This window comes from Ailuropoda melanoleuca, chromosome 9 (genome assembly GCF_002007445.2).
Source record: "Ailuropoda melanoleuca isolate Jingjing chromosome 9, ASM200744v2, whole genome shotgun sequence".
NCBI classification, from domain to species: domain Eukaryota; kingdom Metazoa; phylum Chordata; class Mammalia; order Carnivora; family Ursidae; genus Ailuropoda; species Ailuropoda melanoleuca.
The window spans coordinates 3,984,553-4,003,328 of NC_048226.1; the positions used below are offsets into that span (position 1 = coordinate 3,984,553).

Below are 18,776 nucleotides of genomic sequence, written 5' to 3' on the forward strand. Positions count from 1 at the left end.
GGACTGAGGGCCAGCAGGTGGCTGGGCGAGTGTCCCGTGTGGCGCCCCTGGGGACCTGTGCGGGAGCAGTGGGGCCGGGGCAGCAGAGCCTGCATGCGGAGCACGCATGTTCATGCCCAGGAGCTGGGTTCGGGTTGGCATCTCAAGGTCAGGGAAGGCAGGACACGGGACAGACCCATGGGCAACCTGACAGTGGCCACACACGGAGGAAGGTCCCCGACCCCTCCCAGCAGAGGCCCCTCAGGACTGAGTCTATGAAGATGGAGTTAAGAAGAATCTGGAATTAGGAGGGGTTTTGAGAAATAACTTTTCTTTGGAAACAACGGAAGGTCGATGCATCCTGTTCTGTGGAAACTCAGGATTGCCACGGCAAGTGTGAGGCTTCTGAGGTTAGTGGGGATACTGTGGACAGTCCGAGAAATGAGCAGACTGCCTTGTGTTGACCCCTTCCCCGTCCTGCATTCACCTCAAATCAAGGAGGAAAGATCCCCACATGAGGACTTCAATTCCTGAGGGGAACATTATTATCCGAAATCTTGTTAAAAACTTTAGGGGCGCCTGGGTGGCACAGCGGTTAAGCGTCTGCCTTCGGCTCAGGGCGTGATCCCGGCGTTACGGGATCGAGCCCCACATCAGGCTCCTCCGCTAGGAGCCTGCTTCTTCCTCTCCCACTCCNTTCAGATATTACGTTTTGTGTCCTCATGAGTGACACTGATACGTTATAAATAGTTCTTTATTATGAGTTTATATAGTGCTTGATACATAAAATATATTTCATTTAAAATATTTAAAATATTTCCTGGCTATAAGCAGCTTATTCTGATTCTTGCTAAAATCGTGTTCACATTCCAACCCTTGGCTGTGAGGAGACCACAAATCCACGCGAACAGGGAGACACAGTCAGTAGTTGAACGGTGCTGTAACTTCTTTTTGGAATAAGGGAATGATTCTAGGTAATCCTTGGTGAAAAATAAATACTATTCTCTTACGCCAGTAACACTGTGGGTTCTTAGAACCCAACTGCACTTTGGTGTGTGGAAGTCACCACCCCTTGACTTCCTGCCCTGAATTTAAGAGCCACGGCATTCCAGAAAAGCTGCCAACATCTCACAAAGCCCTGCTTGGCTCTCAGGCTGTCACGTGGCTGATCGACCTGCTCACAGGCTTTTCGAGCAGGGGCGCTGGGCCTGCGTCACCTCATTCGAGCGCGGGGAGCCCGTGGCAGGGCAGAGCGCTCAGTGGTCCCACTCACCGCCCGGGCCCAGCTCTTCGCTGTCCTCCTCCTCCGAGTCCACGGACACTCTCTTGATTCTTTGGAGTGCCGCCTTGATACTTCTCTCCAGGTCGCTGGTCGGCTTGTTGCTGGGGCTCAGGCCGACGCCAGAGTGAACTTTCTTCAGCGTGACCCCCCGCCTTATGGCAGCCAGAAGCTGCTCGTTGAAGGAGGTGTGGGGAGGGCTCGGAGCGGGCAAGTCCACCCTCTGCAGGGGGCTGTTGCCATGCCTTAGGGAGGCCAGCACTTCATCCATAGATCCTGAAAGAAGCAAACAGAGCAGGTACAATCAGGAAACTGTGCTCTCCCCCAAGATGCCAGGGCGTTTGGGTCCTGCTTACGTGCTCGGTCACACACGGCTTAATAACAGGATTTCAGATGCTTTGATTCGCTGCTAGAAAGGTCAACCCCAGGCCCCCTGTGTGAGCGCAGGGTAAGCACTCCTGTTTCCCCCGACCACTCCCCGTCCACCACATCCTCGAAGCCACGGCAGCTCCGAGGCACGGTCATGCGCACCTGTCCTCACAATGGCTGTTTTTCAAGACACAGGTTATCTTTGTGTGTGATCCTGAAGCCTGGGGGATCCCTGACCCAGTGTGTGTGACGGGGGTGCACCGGATCACAAAATTGTATCTCCTCCATTTTGCCTCCCACTCTAAGAAAATCTTGTTCTACCATGTCCCCGCCGTGTTTCTCTAACTTCACTCTGGGGTGTGTCAGCGGTGACTCATTCTGTGACGGTGACAGGAGGAGGTCTGCACACAGGAAGAGGCTGAAAGGAGACTCATCCGAGACAGTGAACCTGGAGGAGGCGGTGCAGTTTGGAACAGTTCTGTTTACATGGTTCCCGTTGCCTACTACCGCCCCCTTGCCCGTTCCAGCTGGAGGGGCTCAGGCGTAGTCTTTGTAACAAAGGTACACAGAATTCTTCTGGGATTTATCTAACACACACACAGACACACACACACACCCGCCCAAAGCAGCAGGCTCTGAGGCTGGGCAGACAGATATAAGCCAGTCTCCTCCACAGTCAGCGTATCGGCCATGAGTAGAACTACGAGTCAGAGCGACAGCCCCGCTCAACAAAGAACATTCGTGCGTATTCAGTGTACTGTACGTGCAAAGGCAAAATGGGGTCTGCTGGGTTTTCTTTGACCACTTCATTTTAGAAAGATCTTCTAAAATACGGTTTCTCAGTCTACCAGTCTGTAAGAACCTCCTGTATTCAAATGTTCCTCTACAATAATTCCCACCAATATTCAGCTTAAGTTGCAATAATTAAATTCTGTAAATGACTCAAGAGGCACCAGCAGCTTAATTCAAAGCAACACTGAGAAAAATTCCAGTGGCAGAAATCAAACGCACACTCAAGTCTTAAGCACGTGAAAGGGGATTAACAGTGACCCCCGGTCATGGGACCATTAACGGTATAGAGATCGTTTCTTCATGATGAGCTAGCGTTTAGCAAACTCAGATTCAGGCTGTGCTAACTTTGCAGTAAGAGTGATAACTTAAGGCAGCAAATGCTGGAGAATTTTAGGACCGTAGAGAATTCTGCAAAAGAAAGATCTGATTTGAGGGCGATTGCTCCTACAGCGGGAATGCTCCAGCCAGCCGTGCAAGAACTGAGCGGGGACAGGACCCCAGCCGTTACCTGGGCCTCCGAAACCGGCTGAGGCATAACACACTCTTCCAGCCGACGACTTGGGTGATTCGCACACCAGCGGGAGTGGCCTGTCGGCGGTTACCGAAGTCTGAGAGTGTGAGTTCTGGTGATTCGTGGACTGAGAATAAGCAAAGGGCCGAGCAGGGAGGGGCGGTGGCGGTGGGGGCGGCGGCGGGGGTGGCGGCGGTGACAGTTCCGCGCTGGATCTGCAGTGTGTTTGGTCACCAACCGGAACGGAGCTCTGGACAGCATTTCCAGAGCCCTGCGTCGCCTCGGGGGTCTGCGCGTTACTGACTTCAGAGAACGGCGCGGAGGACGGATGGCTCTCGGCAGCCGTCAGGGAGGTCTGCGGAGAAGGTGCACCTGGCAGGCGAGGAGCTGCAGGTGCTGAGCGAGGGGTCTTTAGTGCAGACCCACCGGGACATCTCTGAAAAGGAAAAGGTGCCTGAGAAACTTGCCGCCGCGCACACCGTCAGGATGCTGAAACGTGCGGGCAGTACGTAAACACTGACGGGCCTCTGTGTGGGGGGTTCTCATTTGTCCTTCTCACTCTGGACAGCTGCCCTTACTACTAAATCTGTAACTAAGGAATAAGTATTCCTTTTATATATAATACTTTCTCTGCGATAAAGTAAATATATGACAGTATACACATAGATGAAAACATAATAGTTTTAGTATAAAAAGTAAGACTTGAAATAATAGGAAGTTAGCTGAGAAAATGATGGTGAATCTATTTAAAATATTAGGCAGCGACAAAAAAACAAACAGTACACAAAGTCGGTGAAACATTCTAAAAAAATAGATGATACAGTGTTACATTTATAACCATGTAAAACACAGCAGTATGAAAAATTCCCCCAGAGTGGACCTCAGAGTGACAGGTGTAACATGTCTCTCCTCTAATTTTTAAGTTTAGAGTAAATTTTATAATTTAAAAATGTAAATTTATTTTATTTTTATTTATTTGAGAGATTTAGAGCACAGCAGGGGAGGGGCAGAGGGAGAAGAAGGTTCCCCATTGAGCAGGGAGCCCAATGCGGGGCTCAATCCCAGAACCCTGAGATCATGACCTGAACCAAAGGCAGACGCTTAACAGACTGAGCCACCCAGATCCCTCTAAAAATGTAAATTTAAAACATTCTGGTCTCTCCGGTATTACTTTGATAAATGAAAAACACAACCTCATATAAAGAAAATGAATCTTGAGTGGTGGGAGGGCGGTCCCTGATGAAGGCTCTGACCAGCCAATGAAACACAGAAAATGTAAATCCTATGAAACCATTAGAATGAACTAGATCTACATATATGGACATGAACACATCTCAAAAATGTAATTTAAGTGAAAGAAAACAAACTGGCAGAGGATGTATGGAAGGTGATAATGCTGCTGTAAGCATAGTGATAGACCAAAAGTAGAATGCATGATAAAGAGCACAGGCAACCTCGTCTTATTGCACTTTGCTTTATTTCGCTTTGCAAATACTGCATTTTTTATAAATTGAAGGTTGTGGCAACCCTGTGTCAGACAAGTCTGTTGGGGCCATTTTTCCAACAGGATTTGCTCATTTCGTGTCTCTGTGTCACATTTTGGCAAATCTTGCAGTATTTCAGATGTTTTCTCATTACGTGTGTTATGGTGATCGGTGATCTGTGATCAGTGATCCGTGATGTTACTGTTACTGTTGTTTTGGGCTGGGTGTCTGGGTGGCTCAGATGTTAAGCATCTGCTTTGGGCTCAGGTCATGATCCTGGGGTCCTGGGATTAAGCCCTGAGTCAGGCTCCCTGCTTAGCGGGGAGTCTGCTTCTCCCTCTGCCTGCCGCTCCCCCTGCTCGTGCTCTTTCACACACTCTGTCCCTCAAATAAATAAAATCTTTAAAAACAACTGTTTTGGGGTGCCCAAACTGTGCCCGTGTAAGAGAGGCAACTTCATCATTGTCTTATTCTAGGAAACTGCCACAGCCAGCCCACCTTCGGCACCCGCCACCCTGACCCACCAGCAGCCAGCGACATGCAGGCAAGACCCTCCACCAGCAGAAAGACTACAACTAGCTGAAGGCTCAGATGATCGCATTTGGAACAATGAAGTGTTTTTAAATGAAGGTATGTACATTTTCGGTAGACATCGTGCTACTGCACACTTAACAGACTACATACAGTATAGTGTAAACATTGCTTTTACATGCACTGGGATACCAAAAAATTCACTTTCCTCGCTTTACTGGGATGGTCTGGAACCACACCTGCACGGTCTCCCTGCCACGTTTTTCTAAGTCTTTCCACAGCAAACAGGAAAGCGATGGCAGCAAGCCCCAGACCTCACCGATGCGGCTGCCAGTCACATAGTGACTATGTGACATAGTCACATAGACAGAACTGGAGTCCTGGAAACTCCAGGCCAGACTCCAGGGGTCGTCCAACCGTCCTGATGGCAGGGAGGCCAAACCCCCTGAGACCCCCTCAGCATCCCTGTGGCTGCATGTCCCTGTGACTCTGGCCTGTTGAGTTCTGCCTTACGTTGCTGGGAAGTCTGTCTCCCCAGGGCTCACCCAAGACAAATTAAACCCTCGACCTCCTAGCAGCCCCTCAGATGTTTAAAAACAACCTGTCTGGGCTCAGCACGGGATTCACTTCCTGTCTTCTCCTGCTCCTACTTCCTTCCTGCCAACTGTGCTCAAATTGGCTTTGCCCCCTTGGAGGGCGACACTTCCTGGCAAACACAGGATCCCCTTGGTCACCAGAGGCTGCTTCTGTTCATGCGTCTTAAAAATGCATGCATCTTAAAAATGCTTCATCACAAGTGACTGGTGGGAGGCTGAAGGAAACTAAATTCTCAAGGTTCTTCCCCCTGCGTTGAGACGCCAAGCACTCCGCATTCCTTCCTGCCACTCTCTAGAGAAGGATACACCTCCAACGACCAAAAAACCTGCACTCTAAACCAATGGGAGGTCAGTGGGCTACATTTTTTAACTCCCTTTTCCAGTCTGTTGAGAGCGTAGGTGGCCTGGTTCTGTCACCCTCCATCAGTCTGTGCCTCCCATCTCCACATTTGAAAAACTGATTCCTGATCAGCTGGTTCGAGGCTAAAGAGTCAGACTTGCACCCCCAGACCCTTCCTCCACCCTGACTGCTCCATTCACCGCGCCCTCCGGCGACAGCTGACCGACCGGTTATCCTGCACACATTCGCTCTGCCTTCATCTGGTTTTCCCACGACATCCCTCCAACAAGTCTTCCCACTTCCGGACGTGGGGTCTGGGATTCGTGACTTTCAGAAGCTCCCCAGCTGATCCTGATACGCTGCCCGGGCAGGAGAAGGCCTGTTGTGGCTCTGGAGTTAGAGACAAGTGACTGCACATAAGCCTGAGCTAAGCTGTGTAACCGCTTGGGGCCGCAGGGTTAAGAAGTAAATGAGAATGAATGTACGTGTCTAGCACCAGGCTAGTTATACAGTAGGTGCTCATTAATGATCAGAGTAGTAGGCACATCAGAAAGCAAGTTGAAGTCATTGTGTCTTGATGTGGCCTCCAGTGGCCCCTTTTCTCGTTGGCATCACAGCACACCTTCAATACTTTATTCGAGAATTTTGTCTGGGCGTGGGTGGTCTCTCCTTTTGGGGGCAGCTACAGACTTGGGTCTTTGTGAAGGTGTGTTGTAGGTGTGTGATGAAAATGGGTTTATGTTTTATATTCCACTAGTTTAACATTGTTTCTAAATAAGTAGCTATTTACTTTCTTTATAAACCTATTCACTTTTCACAGAGCACTTAACTATATATTATGTCACTGTGCTCCCTTGACTGGAATTCTTTATTACAAGTGAGGAAAAAGCGAGCTAAAGTTGAGGCCAATTTAACTGTTCTCGATTTTTCTGGCTGGGCAACACCACGGCGGACAGAGTCAGCACCACTGGGTCAGGAGGGGAGAGCAGGAACCCTGGTGTAGGCAATGTCAAAAACCACTTAATATTCTCATGTTTTCGGGGCTCCTGGCTGGCTCAGTTGGTGAAGCATCTGCCTTCGGCTCGGGTCAAGATCTCAGGGTCCTGGGATCAAGCCCCATGTTGGGCTCCCTGCTCAGCGGGGAGCCTGCTTCTCGCTTTCCCTCTGCCCCTCTCCCCAGTCGTTCGTGTGCGCTCACTCTGTCTCTCAAATAAATAAAATCTTTTAAAAAATATTCTAATATTTTCGTGTTTTATTTCTACACTAAAAATAATGGCGTTTGGGGAACATTTTGTGTTCCCAATGATCTGTTCATGATACTTGACACTTGGCTCCCAGCACGGGTGATCTTCATTTATGTCTCCAGAGAATGCAGGTGAGGGGACTATTTCTAGAACTTACCTCTTTAAAAGCTCTCAACCGCTGGAGTGTTTTTTTGCGCTCCTGGTCTATCCATTCTTTTTTCTTTTGCTCTTCTTCTTTCATCTTGTCTCTTTTCTATATTTAAAGAAACGTACGTTTGTACATTTCTCAAGGTAGAAGTCTTGAGGAAGAACGGGTCGGTGACCCGATGCCGGCACCACCCCCAGCCCGCCTCCCTCGCCCCCTCCCCAAGCTGCAGGGCGGGACTGCAGGCTCCCCAGGATCACGCGCCGCCTGTCTGGGCAGGAGCTTCACTCTCCAAGGATTTAAGGCAGGGTGTCACATGATGCAAACAGAAGGCATTTTTTCTTCAACCACTTACCACCTGGATACTGTGATGCTGATGAAAACGTTTCACACTTTCTTCAGCCAGCTGCAGTCGGAGCCGATGGTTCTCTCTGCATTGATCCTGGGAGGACAATACAAGTCACCTGCACAGTTGTCAGTGTTACCGTGGGCTCTAGCGGAGAAGCTCAGTGGAAGGCGGTGCTGTATTTGTGCTGTTGTGTGAGGCATTCATTCTCAGGAGTTCCTGGCGTGGCTCCGTGGTCCTGCCTCCCCTCGGTCATAGGGCCTGTGATGACGGGCTACTTACGGGGATCGACCCAGTGGTAAGGACCACGGCTGATTCCGTGCCGTGAAAGATGGAAAAGGAAACTCCCAAGTGGAAATGAGGGAACACAGGCAGTCCCCATGCTGAAATGGCATGTGTCCTAAGGATCTGTTTCCATGTACTTGTTTTAAACACATCTCCCCATAATATTACAATAGTAATTCCATTTCCAAACATACCTATATGATCATATCCAACCCACAAATACCTGGAAAATTATATTAAAAACTGTATTTTAACTGTGCTTAACCATTCTTAGTATATTACCTTTCATGTAATCATGGAGTTTTTAAAAATTAAGAAAAAAATCACTCACCAAACATAAGGATTGAAATGAACTGAATATTCTTTTTTTAGATTTAAAAAAAAATTTTTTAAGTCATCTCTACACCCAACGTGGGCCTCAAACAACCCCAAGATCAAGAGTTGCACGCTCCACTGACTGAGCCAGCCCACGCCCTGTTATTTCTAATATTCTATAATCAATAATTTATGATAAAATAAATTTTAGAATGTACTATAGCTGATTATTAGAAGTTTCTACCTACCATGATTTTTTAAATGCCTGTATATGTAACAGGCATTCAACAAACAGTTGTTGAATGGATCAATCAAAATCTAGAGATTATGGTAAATGCTTAGATCCCAAAAGAAACAGAATCCTTTTTTAAAAAATGTAAATATATTTTATTTGTAGCCACTGATAGCTATGTAAACACACAAAAAATTAATCACTGTGTTGGTAGAAAGCCTTCCTTTCAAAACCTCTAATTTGCCATAGGAGGAGTCCCTGGAAGGAGAAGGAAAAGACAGCTGCCCGCCGCCCAGCACACCTACCTGTCTGTTCCTGAGACAGGCTCTCCGGGCGCAGATTCTGCCCCGCTGGGACTCCAGGCGCTGGCACTGCCGGCTCAGCCTTCTCACCTCCACGCTCTGGTCCCCCGGCAGCCCCGTCACACCATCCAGGTTTCCCAGCTCCTCTGGACTTTCACACGGGTCGTAATAGACAACTTCCTCCTCTTTATCTAGAAACATATTGAGGACGTTTTTTAAAACATGGTTGGATAGAAAAAAATAACACACAAAAATACTTCAAGTGTAAGANTTTTTTTTTTTTAAAGATTTTATTTATTTATTTGACAGTGACAGAGACAGCCAGCGAGAGAGGGAACACAAGCAGGGGGAGTGGGAGAGGAAGAAGCAGGCTCATAGCGGAGGAGCCTGATGTGGGGCTCGATCCCAGAATGCTGGAATCACGCCCTGAGCCGAAGGCAGACGCTTAACCGCTGTGCCACCCAGGCGCCCCNCTCTGGACTTTCACACGGGTCGTAATAGACAACTTCCTCCTCTTTATCTAGAAACATATTGAGGACGTTTTTTATTTTTTTTATTTATTTTTTTTTTTTATTTTTATTTTANCTGGAAGGAGAAGGAAAAGACAGCTGCCCGCCGCCCAGCACACCTACCTGTCTGTTCCTGAGACAGGCTCTCCGGGCGCAGATTCTGCCCCGCTGGGACTCCAGGCGCTGGCACTGCCGGCTCAGCCTTCTCACCTCCACGCTCTGGTCCCCCGGCAGCCCCGTCACACCATCCAGGTTTCCCAGCTCCTCTGGACTTTCACACGGGTCGTAATAGACAACTTCCTCCTCTTTATCTAGAAACATATTGAGGACGTTTTTTAAAACATGGTTGGATAGAAAAAAATAACACACAAAAATACTTCAAGTGTAAGAAAGTAAAGATGTCTTGTAACCCTACCACCCAGGGAGAGCTGCTATTAACGCGTGGGTACACGTACACAGCTACGTACGTGGGTACACGTACACACACGGCTACACACGTGTATACACACGTACACACAGCCACACATATCAACAACACAGTGCTAAGAGGACATTTTTCAAGTGATGGAAGCAGAATTTTAATGGCAACACAGTATTCTCTAATTTGAGCAGTCTGTATTGTTAGAATATTCCAGGGTCCCATTATTACCAGTTTCACGGTGATGAACATCTGAACATAAAATCTCTGTGTACATGTTTATTACTTCTTTCGACGATGAATAGTCAGGGCTCTTGATAGCGTTCAGTGGCCCTCCAGAAAGGCAACTACATTCTACCCACGGTGTGGCATTAAGGTGCCTTAAAGATATTTAATCTTGATTACATATGTATTGTTAAAAAATACATGCTACTTGTAACAAATCCCAGCCCTACAGAACTAAATAAAATAGAAAATGAAATTTTCTCCTTCCTTTCCCAAACCTTTGAAATCCGGAAAACATTATGAACAATTTGGCATGCCTCTTTCCAGATTAACTTTTTAAATAGGATTTTCCCCTAAATATGTAACATGCTTATAACCTGAAATTACTGTAAAGTTTTTTGAATACCTAGGATTAAATCAGATATTTAGATTCAGTTTGAAGAAAATCATTATGCTTTGAGGAACTTGGGGCGNACATGCTTATAACCTGAAATTACTGTAAAGTTTTTTGAATACCTAGGATTAAATCAGATATTTAGATTCAGTATGAAGAAAATCATTATGCTTTGAGGAACTTGGGGCGGGGGGAAAGCCTTAAGTTAAAGGTGACGGACGTTCTTGGATGGGAAGATTCAAAATTGCGAAGATGATAATTCTCCCCTAATTAATCTCTAATTTTAAGCACAATCCCAATAAAAATTCCAGGAAGGTTTTGTTTTTGTTTTTGGTTTAGAACTTGTGAAAATGATTCTAAAGTTCATCTGGAAGATTAAAGGAGTGAGAAGAGTCAGAAAACCCGTGGAAAAGCAGAGTACTGAGGGAGGGGCTTGCTGTACCAGACACTAAGATGCACATCCAAGCACAGTAACAGGAACATGTGGGACCAGCACCGGAAGCCACTCACAAACTAGAGAAAAGAATGATGCATAATTAGATGAAAATAAATGTAATAATTCTGGACATGAGACAGGAAGCCAGTCAAAGCACTTGGGGAAACGTTTTCAAAATCAGTGACTGGAACTACCTTACAATTTCGGGGGGAGGTTAGATTCCTACCTCACATCAAAATTAACCTGGCTTGAAGAGCGGAATGTTGTTTTTTTTAAATCACAAACATACTAAAAGAAAACATCGGTAAAATATTGATACAGTTTGGGGAGGAGGAGCACTTTTNAATCAGTGACTGGAACTACCTTACAATTTCGGGGGGAGGTTAGATTCCTACCTCACATCAAAATTAACCTGGATTGAAGAGCGGATGTTGTTTTTTTAAATCACAAACATACTAAAAGAAAACATCGGTAAAATTTTGATACAGTTTGGGGAGGAGGAGCACTTTTGCCAGGTGTCACAACAAACGCAGGAAGACTTCACTGAAAGCAGACGGGACTTCCCAAACATGAAGTATTTCTGCAAGGCTAGAAAAAGCGAATGACGGGGAGAAATTCTTTGCAACACAGGACAGATAATAGAGTAACAGCCTTAGTATGGAAAGGGAACGTTCCCTTTCCATACTAAGAAAAATGGGCAAAGACCAAGGATAGACAGTTAATAAAAGAAATACAGATGGCCAGTCAACACGCAGAATCGTGCTCGCCAAGCTTGTAATTAAATAACATGAAAAGTGCAGGATGCCGTTGTCTTCAGTCAAGTAGGCAAGAACGTAAAAGAATGGTGTCAGTGCAGGGAAACAGCTATTTTCATCATTGGCCGTGAGTGTCTTTTTGCACCACCTCAATCTAGAAGGCCGTTATGTAGCACGGAATTTGGAAATCAGAAGGTAACAGAGGCGAGGAAATATGTGCATCGGATGATTATTGTAATGTTAGGTGTGTGTCAACATGCAAAGTCTGCACTGTTCTTGACCCAACGATCTCGCCTCTAGAAATTTATTCCAAGGAAACAATCTTGGGCGCCCAAGTGGCTCAGTTGGTTAAGCATCTGCCTTCCGCTCAGGTCACGATCCCAGGGTCCTGGGATCGAGTCCCACACTGGGCTCTCTGCTCAGCGGGGAGTCTGCTTCTCCCTCTCCCTCTGCCTGCTGCTCCCCCTGCTTGTGTCTCTCTCTCAAATAAATTAATTAAATTTAAAAAAAATGAATCTCTCCTACACGCAAGGACATGTAAAGGAAGGTTCTTCGGCACACTGCCGTTTGCAATAGTGAAAGACTGGAAATCGCTTTAGATCCGTATAATCAAATACTGTGCAGCCATTAAAATGTCTGATGTTTTTCTTACTTACTGAAATAGAAAAGCGGTTATTATGCATTAAATGAGAAGAGTTCACTAAACAGGATATACAGTTTTCGTTTAAAAATCGGTATTTACTTGTGTACATCAGAATACAGACAAGGCTCCCCAGCACACTATCCTCACTCCCTGTCTGTAGGTGACGGACCTGGGGGATAACCGGTTTTGCTTTCTTTGTTTTGCTGCCTGTTTAACTGCAAATATACCACTGCAATAACAAAAATGCTAAAAGAAAATTTTAGGAAATTTCAGTAGATGTTTTAGTCAATTTATAGGAAGTAATAACACGGCCTCTATTTCCTTGGAGGTGTGATTTAAACATTTTAATGTATACATTTAAATATAAATCTTACCTTTGATAAGCCTTTTAATTGAGTCCAACTGTGTTATAAGCAGTATTTCTTCATATTTTAGTATCTCGAATTTAACCTCATACAGCTCTAATTGGACTTCATAATATTGTATTTCTAATTCATCTACAACATCTATATTTTTTTCTTGTTCTGGAAGATCTTCCATCTTGTTTTCATGAAAAAAGTAAGAGCAAGTAAAAATAATCAGTACATTGAAAGCTAATGTTAGATGCATTTGAACAATTTTCTATAATCTGCTTAGGACCAAACAGAAAACAGAGAAGAAACATTTTTCCAAGTAACAAAACAAAAATGCCTTATTCAGTGTTAACAAATAATCTTTGAAACATATGAAAACATTTAAGTTTAGAGAAAAATCAATGGCAGTGAGGCATTTGCAGTGTTTCCTGCTTCAAACTCTTAACATTACAGGGAGAAATTTAAGTGGCTGTGATCCTAGGATGAAGGACATTTGTATTACTCTCGAGTTGTGCTGAAACATTGCTTGATTGATTTAAGTGTATTACCCACTTCAGTACTGAGCTCAGTGTTATTACCAGAAGCATCTTACAATAGAATATTTCAAAAGCATCTTGACCAAAGGGAGGCTGTGTGGCCAACCTTCCACAGTCATAATTCTCAGCTAGTAGAGGATGCTGGAATGAGTGAAGCAAGGAAGGTCTGTTAACAGTGCTTGGAAAGAAAGGTGCTACCTAGAAGTGTAGGCTGGCTGGCTTGCTTTCTTTCTTTCCTTTTCTTTCCTTCCTCCTTTCTTTCTTCCTTTTCTTCCTTCCTTCCCTCCCTTCTTTCCTTCCTTCCTTCCTTCCTTCCTTCCTTCCTTCCTTCCTTCCTTCCTTCCTTCCTTCCTCCCTCCCTCCCTCCCTCCCTCCCTCACATGCATGTGTGTGAGGAGGGGAGTGAGGGGGACAGAGGGAGAGGGACTCTTAAGCAGGCTCCACAACCAGTGTGGAGCCTGACGTAGGCTTGATCTCGCGACCCTGAGGTCATGACCTGAGCCGAAATCAAGAGTTGGATGCTCAACGGACTGAGCCACCCAGGTGCCCTAAAAATGTGGGTTTTTTTTTTTTTTCCAACCAAGTTTCACTTATCTTTGTCTTACCTTTCTCTGAATTTCAGCTCTTTTGTGATTTAAACACAACTCTCTGGCTCTCATGAGCTGCAGAGACTCTCGGGCTAACATCAACTTGAGTTTTTCTAACCTGGGAGTTGCTGTGGCCCAGGAAGCCTGGCCAAATCTCTTCTTGTCCTGTTCCATTTGTTTCTGCATTCCTGTTGGATTGTAATTAATAAAATAAAACATAATTACAACTCAATGAAAAAGGAAAAATATATCACGAGCTAATTCTTTGTTTACTGCCTTTCACGTTACTTGCAAAACATCCTTTCTAAAAGAAAAACTGTTTTATTTTAATGATTTTATTTTAATGTTGCAAAATAATACATGGACATCAGTATAAAAATTTTAGATACTTTGGGGCACCTGGCTGGCTCAGTCGGTGGAGTGTGGGACTCTTGATCTAGGGGTTGTGAGCTCGAGCCCCACGTTGCGTGTAGAGATTACTTAAAAATAAAATCTTAAAAAAAATTTTAGATACTTCATTTAAAAATAATAATAATAAATCATGAATCTCACCTGAGGCAACGTTTCTTACATTTTGGCACATATACATCCAGACTGTTTCTATGTCAAGCTAGACAGTTTGAACCAAAAACAAAAAATAAATTAAAAACCCCACAGGGACGCCTGGGTGGCTCAGTCTGTTGAGTGTCTGCCTTGGGCTCAGGTCATGATCCCAGGGTCCTGGGATCGAGCCCTATGTCAGGCTCCCTGCTCAGTGGGGAGTCTGCTTCTCTCCTTCCCACTGCCCCTCTCCCTGCTTGTGCTCTCTCTCAAATAGGTGAATAAAATCTTTAGGAAAAAAAACCACTACAAGATCATCCTTCTTCTCTGTAGCTTGTTTATTTCACTTAATGTACTATGGAACTCTCACCATTTATAAAAACAGATACAGAGAATCACACTTCAGAGCCACGTGACGTTTCACTTTATGAATGGAACTTAAACTTGCCGGTGTTGGGTTTCCTGTTTGGGGCCATCATACTGTGACTTACTTACTCCATCAGACAGAAGTCCTTCGCCCGCCCCACCCACCCCGGCCTGTCTGTGGCATTCTCTCACACCCCGTGCCCCTTCCTCTTTCGTCTCTGCTCCAGCCCCCAGGCTTTCCTTAAGTTCCTCACACTGGCCAAGCTCCCTCCAGCCAGAGAGCTTGATGAGAGGCATTTCCTCTGCCTGGAACCCTCTTCCCTCACTTTGATGCTCTCTCAACTCCCTCTGACCCTTCAGAGATCGAGATCGGGGCAGACGCCACTTCCCAGAGGCCTTCACTGACCTAGTGAAGGAGCCTCGTGCCTCTCGGCGGCTCTCAGAGCTCCGTGCTTCTCTTCTCCATGTGGCCAGCTACTACTGCCATCTTGCATGTGTTTGAAGCAATACATGAGATCTCTCTCCCCTCACCAGACTGCATTGTGTCGGTTATGCTTATTCTTATAATGAATCCCCAGCTCCCAGGAGACACAGTGCCTTGTGTTCAAGAGGCACTCAAATGGTTGTTGATTAATGAAAATGATGCACATCTTCATATACAATTTTAAATTGTTACCTGCTAACGCTTTTACTGTTTCTTTAAAATAATTCACTGTAATGTCCTGAATAGAGACTACAGCTACATCAGCCTGTTGGGTCCATTCTTTGGCTTCCTTCTGCAAGGCAACTATCCTCTTTGGACCCAAATCATCCTCATCCAAGGATTTCTACAAAAGGGAAAACTGTATTAGAGAAAATAGTAATGCAAGAGCCACAGGAAACTGGTTACATGGGTTATTTCAACTACTTTTATTACTACTACTTAATTACATTTCATTCATTCGGCAATTCCTTACTGAGTATGAATGAAGCTCTAGCTAGGCACCACCTGGAAGACAAAGAGATACTCTGGGGCATGAAGAAAAATAAAAACCTACTTTCACCCTGCATTACTAGAATAACATTTTCTAGACAGGAATGCTCTCAAGTTATGTTTCTCTATTAGTATACAATTGCCTAGGAGCTTCAGGCTGCCTCAGTCAGTGGAGTGTGCGACTCTTGATCTTGGGTTGTGAGTTCAAGCCCCACATTGGGTATAGAGATTACATAAAAAATTAAAAAAAAAATTTTAACCCTGCAATTGTTTAAATGACACATCTGTTGTTAAACATTCAGCACAGGGTGTGGTACACAGCATTCAAGTGTTAGCTGTTGCTACGGTTTCTTTTAGGGATATGGCAGGAAGCTTTTTCAATACAATAACTCTTCTCTGAAGGGCAAAAATAATACAATAACCTAAAAGATAGTAAAATCTATTCATAATTACAACATATACTAGTAGTCATTTGGCATCCAATTCTACAAAGCTATTAATATAAGAAATACATACAGGTTAGCCATCAGGGAAATGTAAATTAAAACCACAGGAAATGACTTTACATTCACTAGGATGGCTAAAACCAAAAAGACAATAACAAGTGTTGACAATAATATAGACAAACTGGAACCCTCATTTACTGTGGGTAGGAACACAAAATGTTATGTTTGCGTTGGAAAACAGTCTGACAGTTCTTTGGAAAGGCTAAATATAGTTACCATATGACCCAGCAGTTCCACTGCTAGGTATATATCCAAGAGAAATGAAAACATATGTCCACATAGACACTTGTACACAGATGTTCACAGCAGCATTATTCCTAATATCAAAAAGTGGAAACAAACTAAATGTCCATCAAACAACCCAAATGTCCATCAGCTGGTAAGTGGAGAAGTAAAATGTGCTATATCCATGTAGTGAATATTATAGGACCATAGAAAGAAAGGAAGTTCTGGTACATCAACATGGATGGACCTTGAAAACATTACGCAACATGAAAAGAGCCAGACACAAAGGACCACATCTTGTATGGTCCCATACAAGATGAAATGCCTAGAAGCAGAAAGTAGACTGGTGGTTGCCTAGGGTCAGAGGTGGGGGGAATGGAGAGTGACTGCTAATGGGCATGGGGTTTCTTTTGGGGGTGATGAAAATGTTCTGGAGCTAGACAGTGGTGATAGTTGCTCAAATGAATATACTAAAAACCACTGAATGGTACCTTAAACAGGTGAATGGTATAGTCTATGAATTATATCTCAGTGAAGCTGTTAAAGAAAAAAGTATATACAGGAAGAAAAGACTATCCAAATAATAAACTTTCAGAATAATGAGCAGAACAACTTTCTCTGGAAATTTGAGTGGCATGAGTTTTATCTAAACGGAATGCCATTTCTACAGTATGATAGCTTGGCAGGGGCCGTGAGTACATGTGTGGAAGGCTGGCCCGGTGCAGGGGGCAGAGATCAAGAGATCTCTCTGATGTCTTCTGACTCCAGCTAGTTGAGACCCAGGGAAAGCTATTTAACCCCTCTGGCTCTAAGTTCCTTTGCAACACTGACAAGAATGCCTATTCTAACTAGGGTCACTAGGTTGTTCCATAGCTTAAGGAAATAAGAACGATGGCAACATTTACTAAAGCTTCAATTACTGAATTATGATCCAAGGCCTTCCTATTTAGATTTTCATCCTGCTTCTTGGAAATCTGCATATGTCCTTAGAGGCTGAAAATAGGCTAAAGTAAATAAGCATTACATCAAAAACAAGTCATCAGCAAAGAACATGTTTAACCCTTAAAAATCTGCAGAAATCTTAATGTATTCAGATGACCAATGTAAAGTGCCTTCATTTTAAAATGAGTTTTTAAAAATAAATTTATACACACATTCACACACATACACACACACAGCCATATATACACTACCATCTAACATAAGGGTGAACCCAAGGTGCAAACACAGACCGAATCTTAAATGGGACTAAAGAAATATGTGACAAATAGTAAATTTGATAAAATAAAAACTGTAAAGAAAACGTACCAAAATACCAAGCTTACATAAAGTTGCAACTTCTCTCATATCCCTAAATGGCTTCAGTAAATACTGGAAGAACATAGTTGCCCCAGTAACTAATTCCTGGTATGCTTCATCTTCCTCTTGATAAACATTCATTAGTGCTACCATCGTGTGGGCTTTATCATGCCCCTGAAGAACCTAGAAGACAGAATTTTAACAGAGCTCAAGTAAGGCCAGTATTTATCAGATCATACCAAACAAACAAAAGTAAAGAAACTTTAATGCCCTAAACTTTAAAATTTAAAATACTGATTAAATATGAAAAATGCTATTGTCCTCCAACCAAAAGGCCCAATAAAACAAGAATAGTTAAATCATGTATATCCATGGTAGACTGTTATTGCTGTAATCATTCAATGGTGTGACAGGCCTAACAAACTCCTTTTATAAAGCCATTTGAATTTAAAAAGCTCATTTTTTATGCAGCTTAAGGAGATGTAATTAAGATTTTGAAACGTGGCTGAATTCTTCTCCCACACCCCCCTTCCTCAAAAGAATGCACAGAAAAACCATCCAGATTAAGAACGGCCTATAATGAGAACGAGCAAGCAAGAGGACATGTCCAGGGAATTAGAGCACTAAATCTTGGCCACCCGTAGTAAATTGTGGATACACATGCCGTATTTTTTCTCCCAAACCCTTCTGTGAACTTGCGTTCCCCCTCTCCTTAAATTCTATAAGTTTATCAATGAATTGTTCGGCTTCCCAAATGACCTCTTTTGAGCTTAAAATTGCCTCCTGTCGCTATTCCAAATCAATAAATAAAGCTTTATTTATTGATTTCCATCTGACCGAGTCTGCTTGACTTTCCAAACCTTTCTCCTAGAGGCCCCTTTATCTTCTAAAGCAGAGGTCTCCATTGTTCCTGTCCCCCCACTCGCAGAAGCGGGAAGTGTTTACATCCAGTCCGTGTTGTTGTTTCCCACATGTACTACGGCTGTTTCCGGTTCTGCTTTCGTTATTCTCTAGCAAATCCTGTTAGGACAGCCGGCTCTGCCAGCGTCTTCAGAGAAAGTAGTCAGGGGCTGGCTCCAGACGGCGACTGGACGCTGACCCGCCTGGGCACGCCCTCCGCCCCCCCCCCCGCTCCCCTGCAGGTGACAGACACCTGCGCACCTGTGCACCTGCGCGCGCCCTGTCCACGCCCACCGTCACCTGGCCCGCCGGCAGCCCGGCTCTAGCGGACGCTACACACGCACACTCACCCACAGCTCCC

At 44.6% G+C, this 18,776-nt stretch overlaps 1 protein-coding gene across 1 annotated transcript in view; it reads right to left on the reverse strand.

The window, feature by feature from the left end:
* Positions 1-718: 718 nt before the first annotated feature.
* Positions 719-18,776, reverse strand: part of WHAMM (WASP homolog associated with actin, golgi membranes and microtubules) — a 24,629-nt gene continuing 6,571 nt past the window's right edge. Inside the window, exons 3-11 of the mRNA XM_034668887.1 lie at positions 17,525-17,698; positions 15,189-15,339; positions 13,625-13,794; positions 12,505-12,670; positions 9,383-9,570; positions 7,626-7,712; positions 7,283-7,378; positions 2,928-3,366; positions 719-1,534 (exon numbers count right to left, since the gene is read on the reverse strand). Coding sequence (XP_034524778.1) covers positions 1,236-1,534; positions 2,928-3,366; positions 7,283-7,378; positions 7,626-7,712; positions 9,383-9,570; positions 12,505-12,670; positions 13,625-13,794; positions 15,189-15,339; positions 17,525-17,698 — 1,770 coding nt within the window. The 3' untranslated portion in view covers positions 719-1,235. The remainder of the gene's footprint in view (positions 1,535-2,927; positions 3,367-7,282; positions 7,379-7,625; positions 7,713-9,382; positions 9,571-12,504; positions 12,671-13,624; positions 13,795-15,188; positions 15,340-17,524; positions 17,699-18,776) is intronic.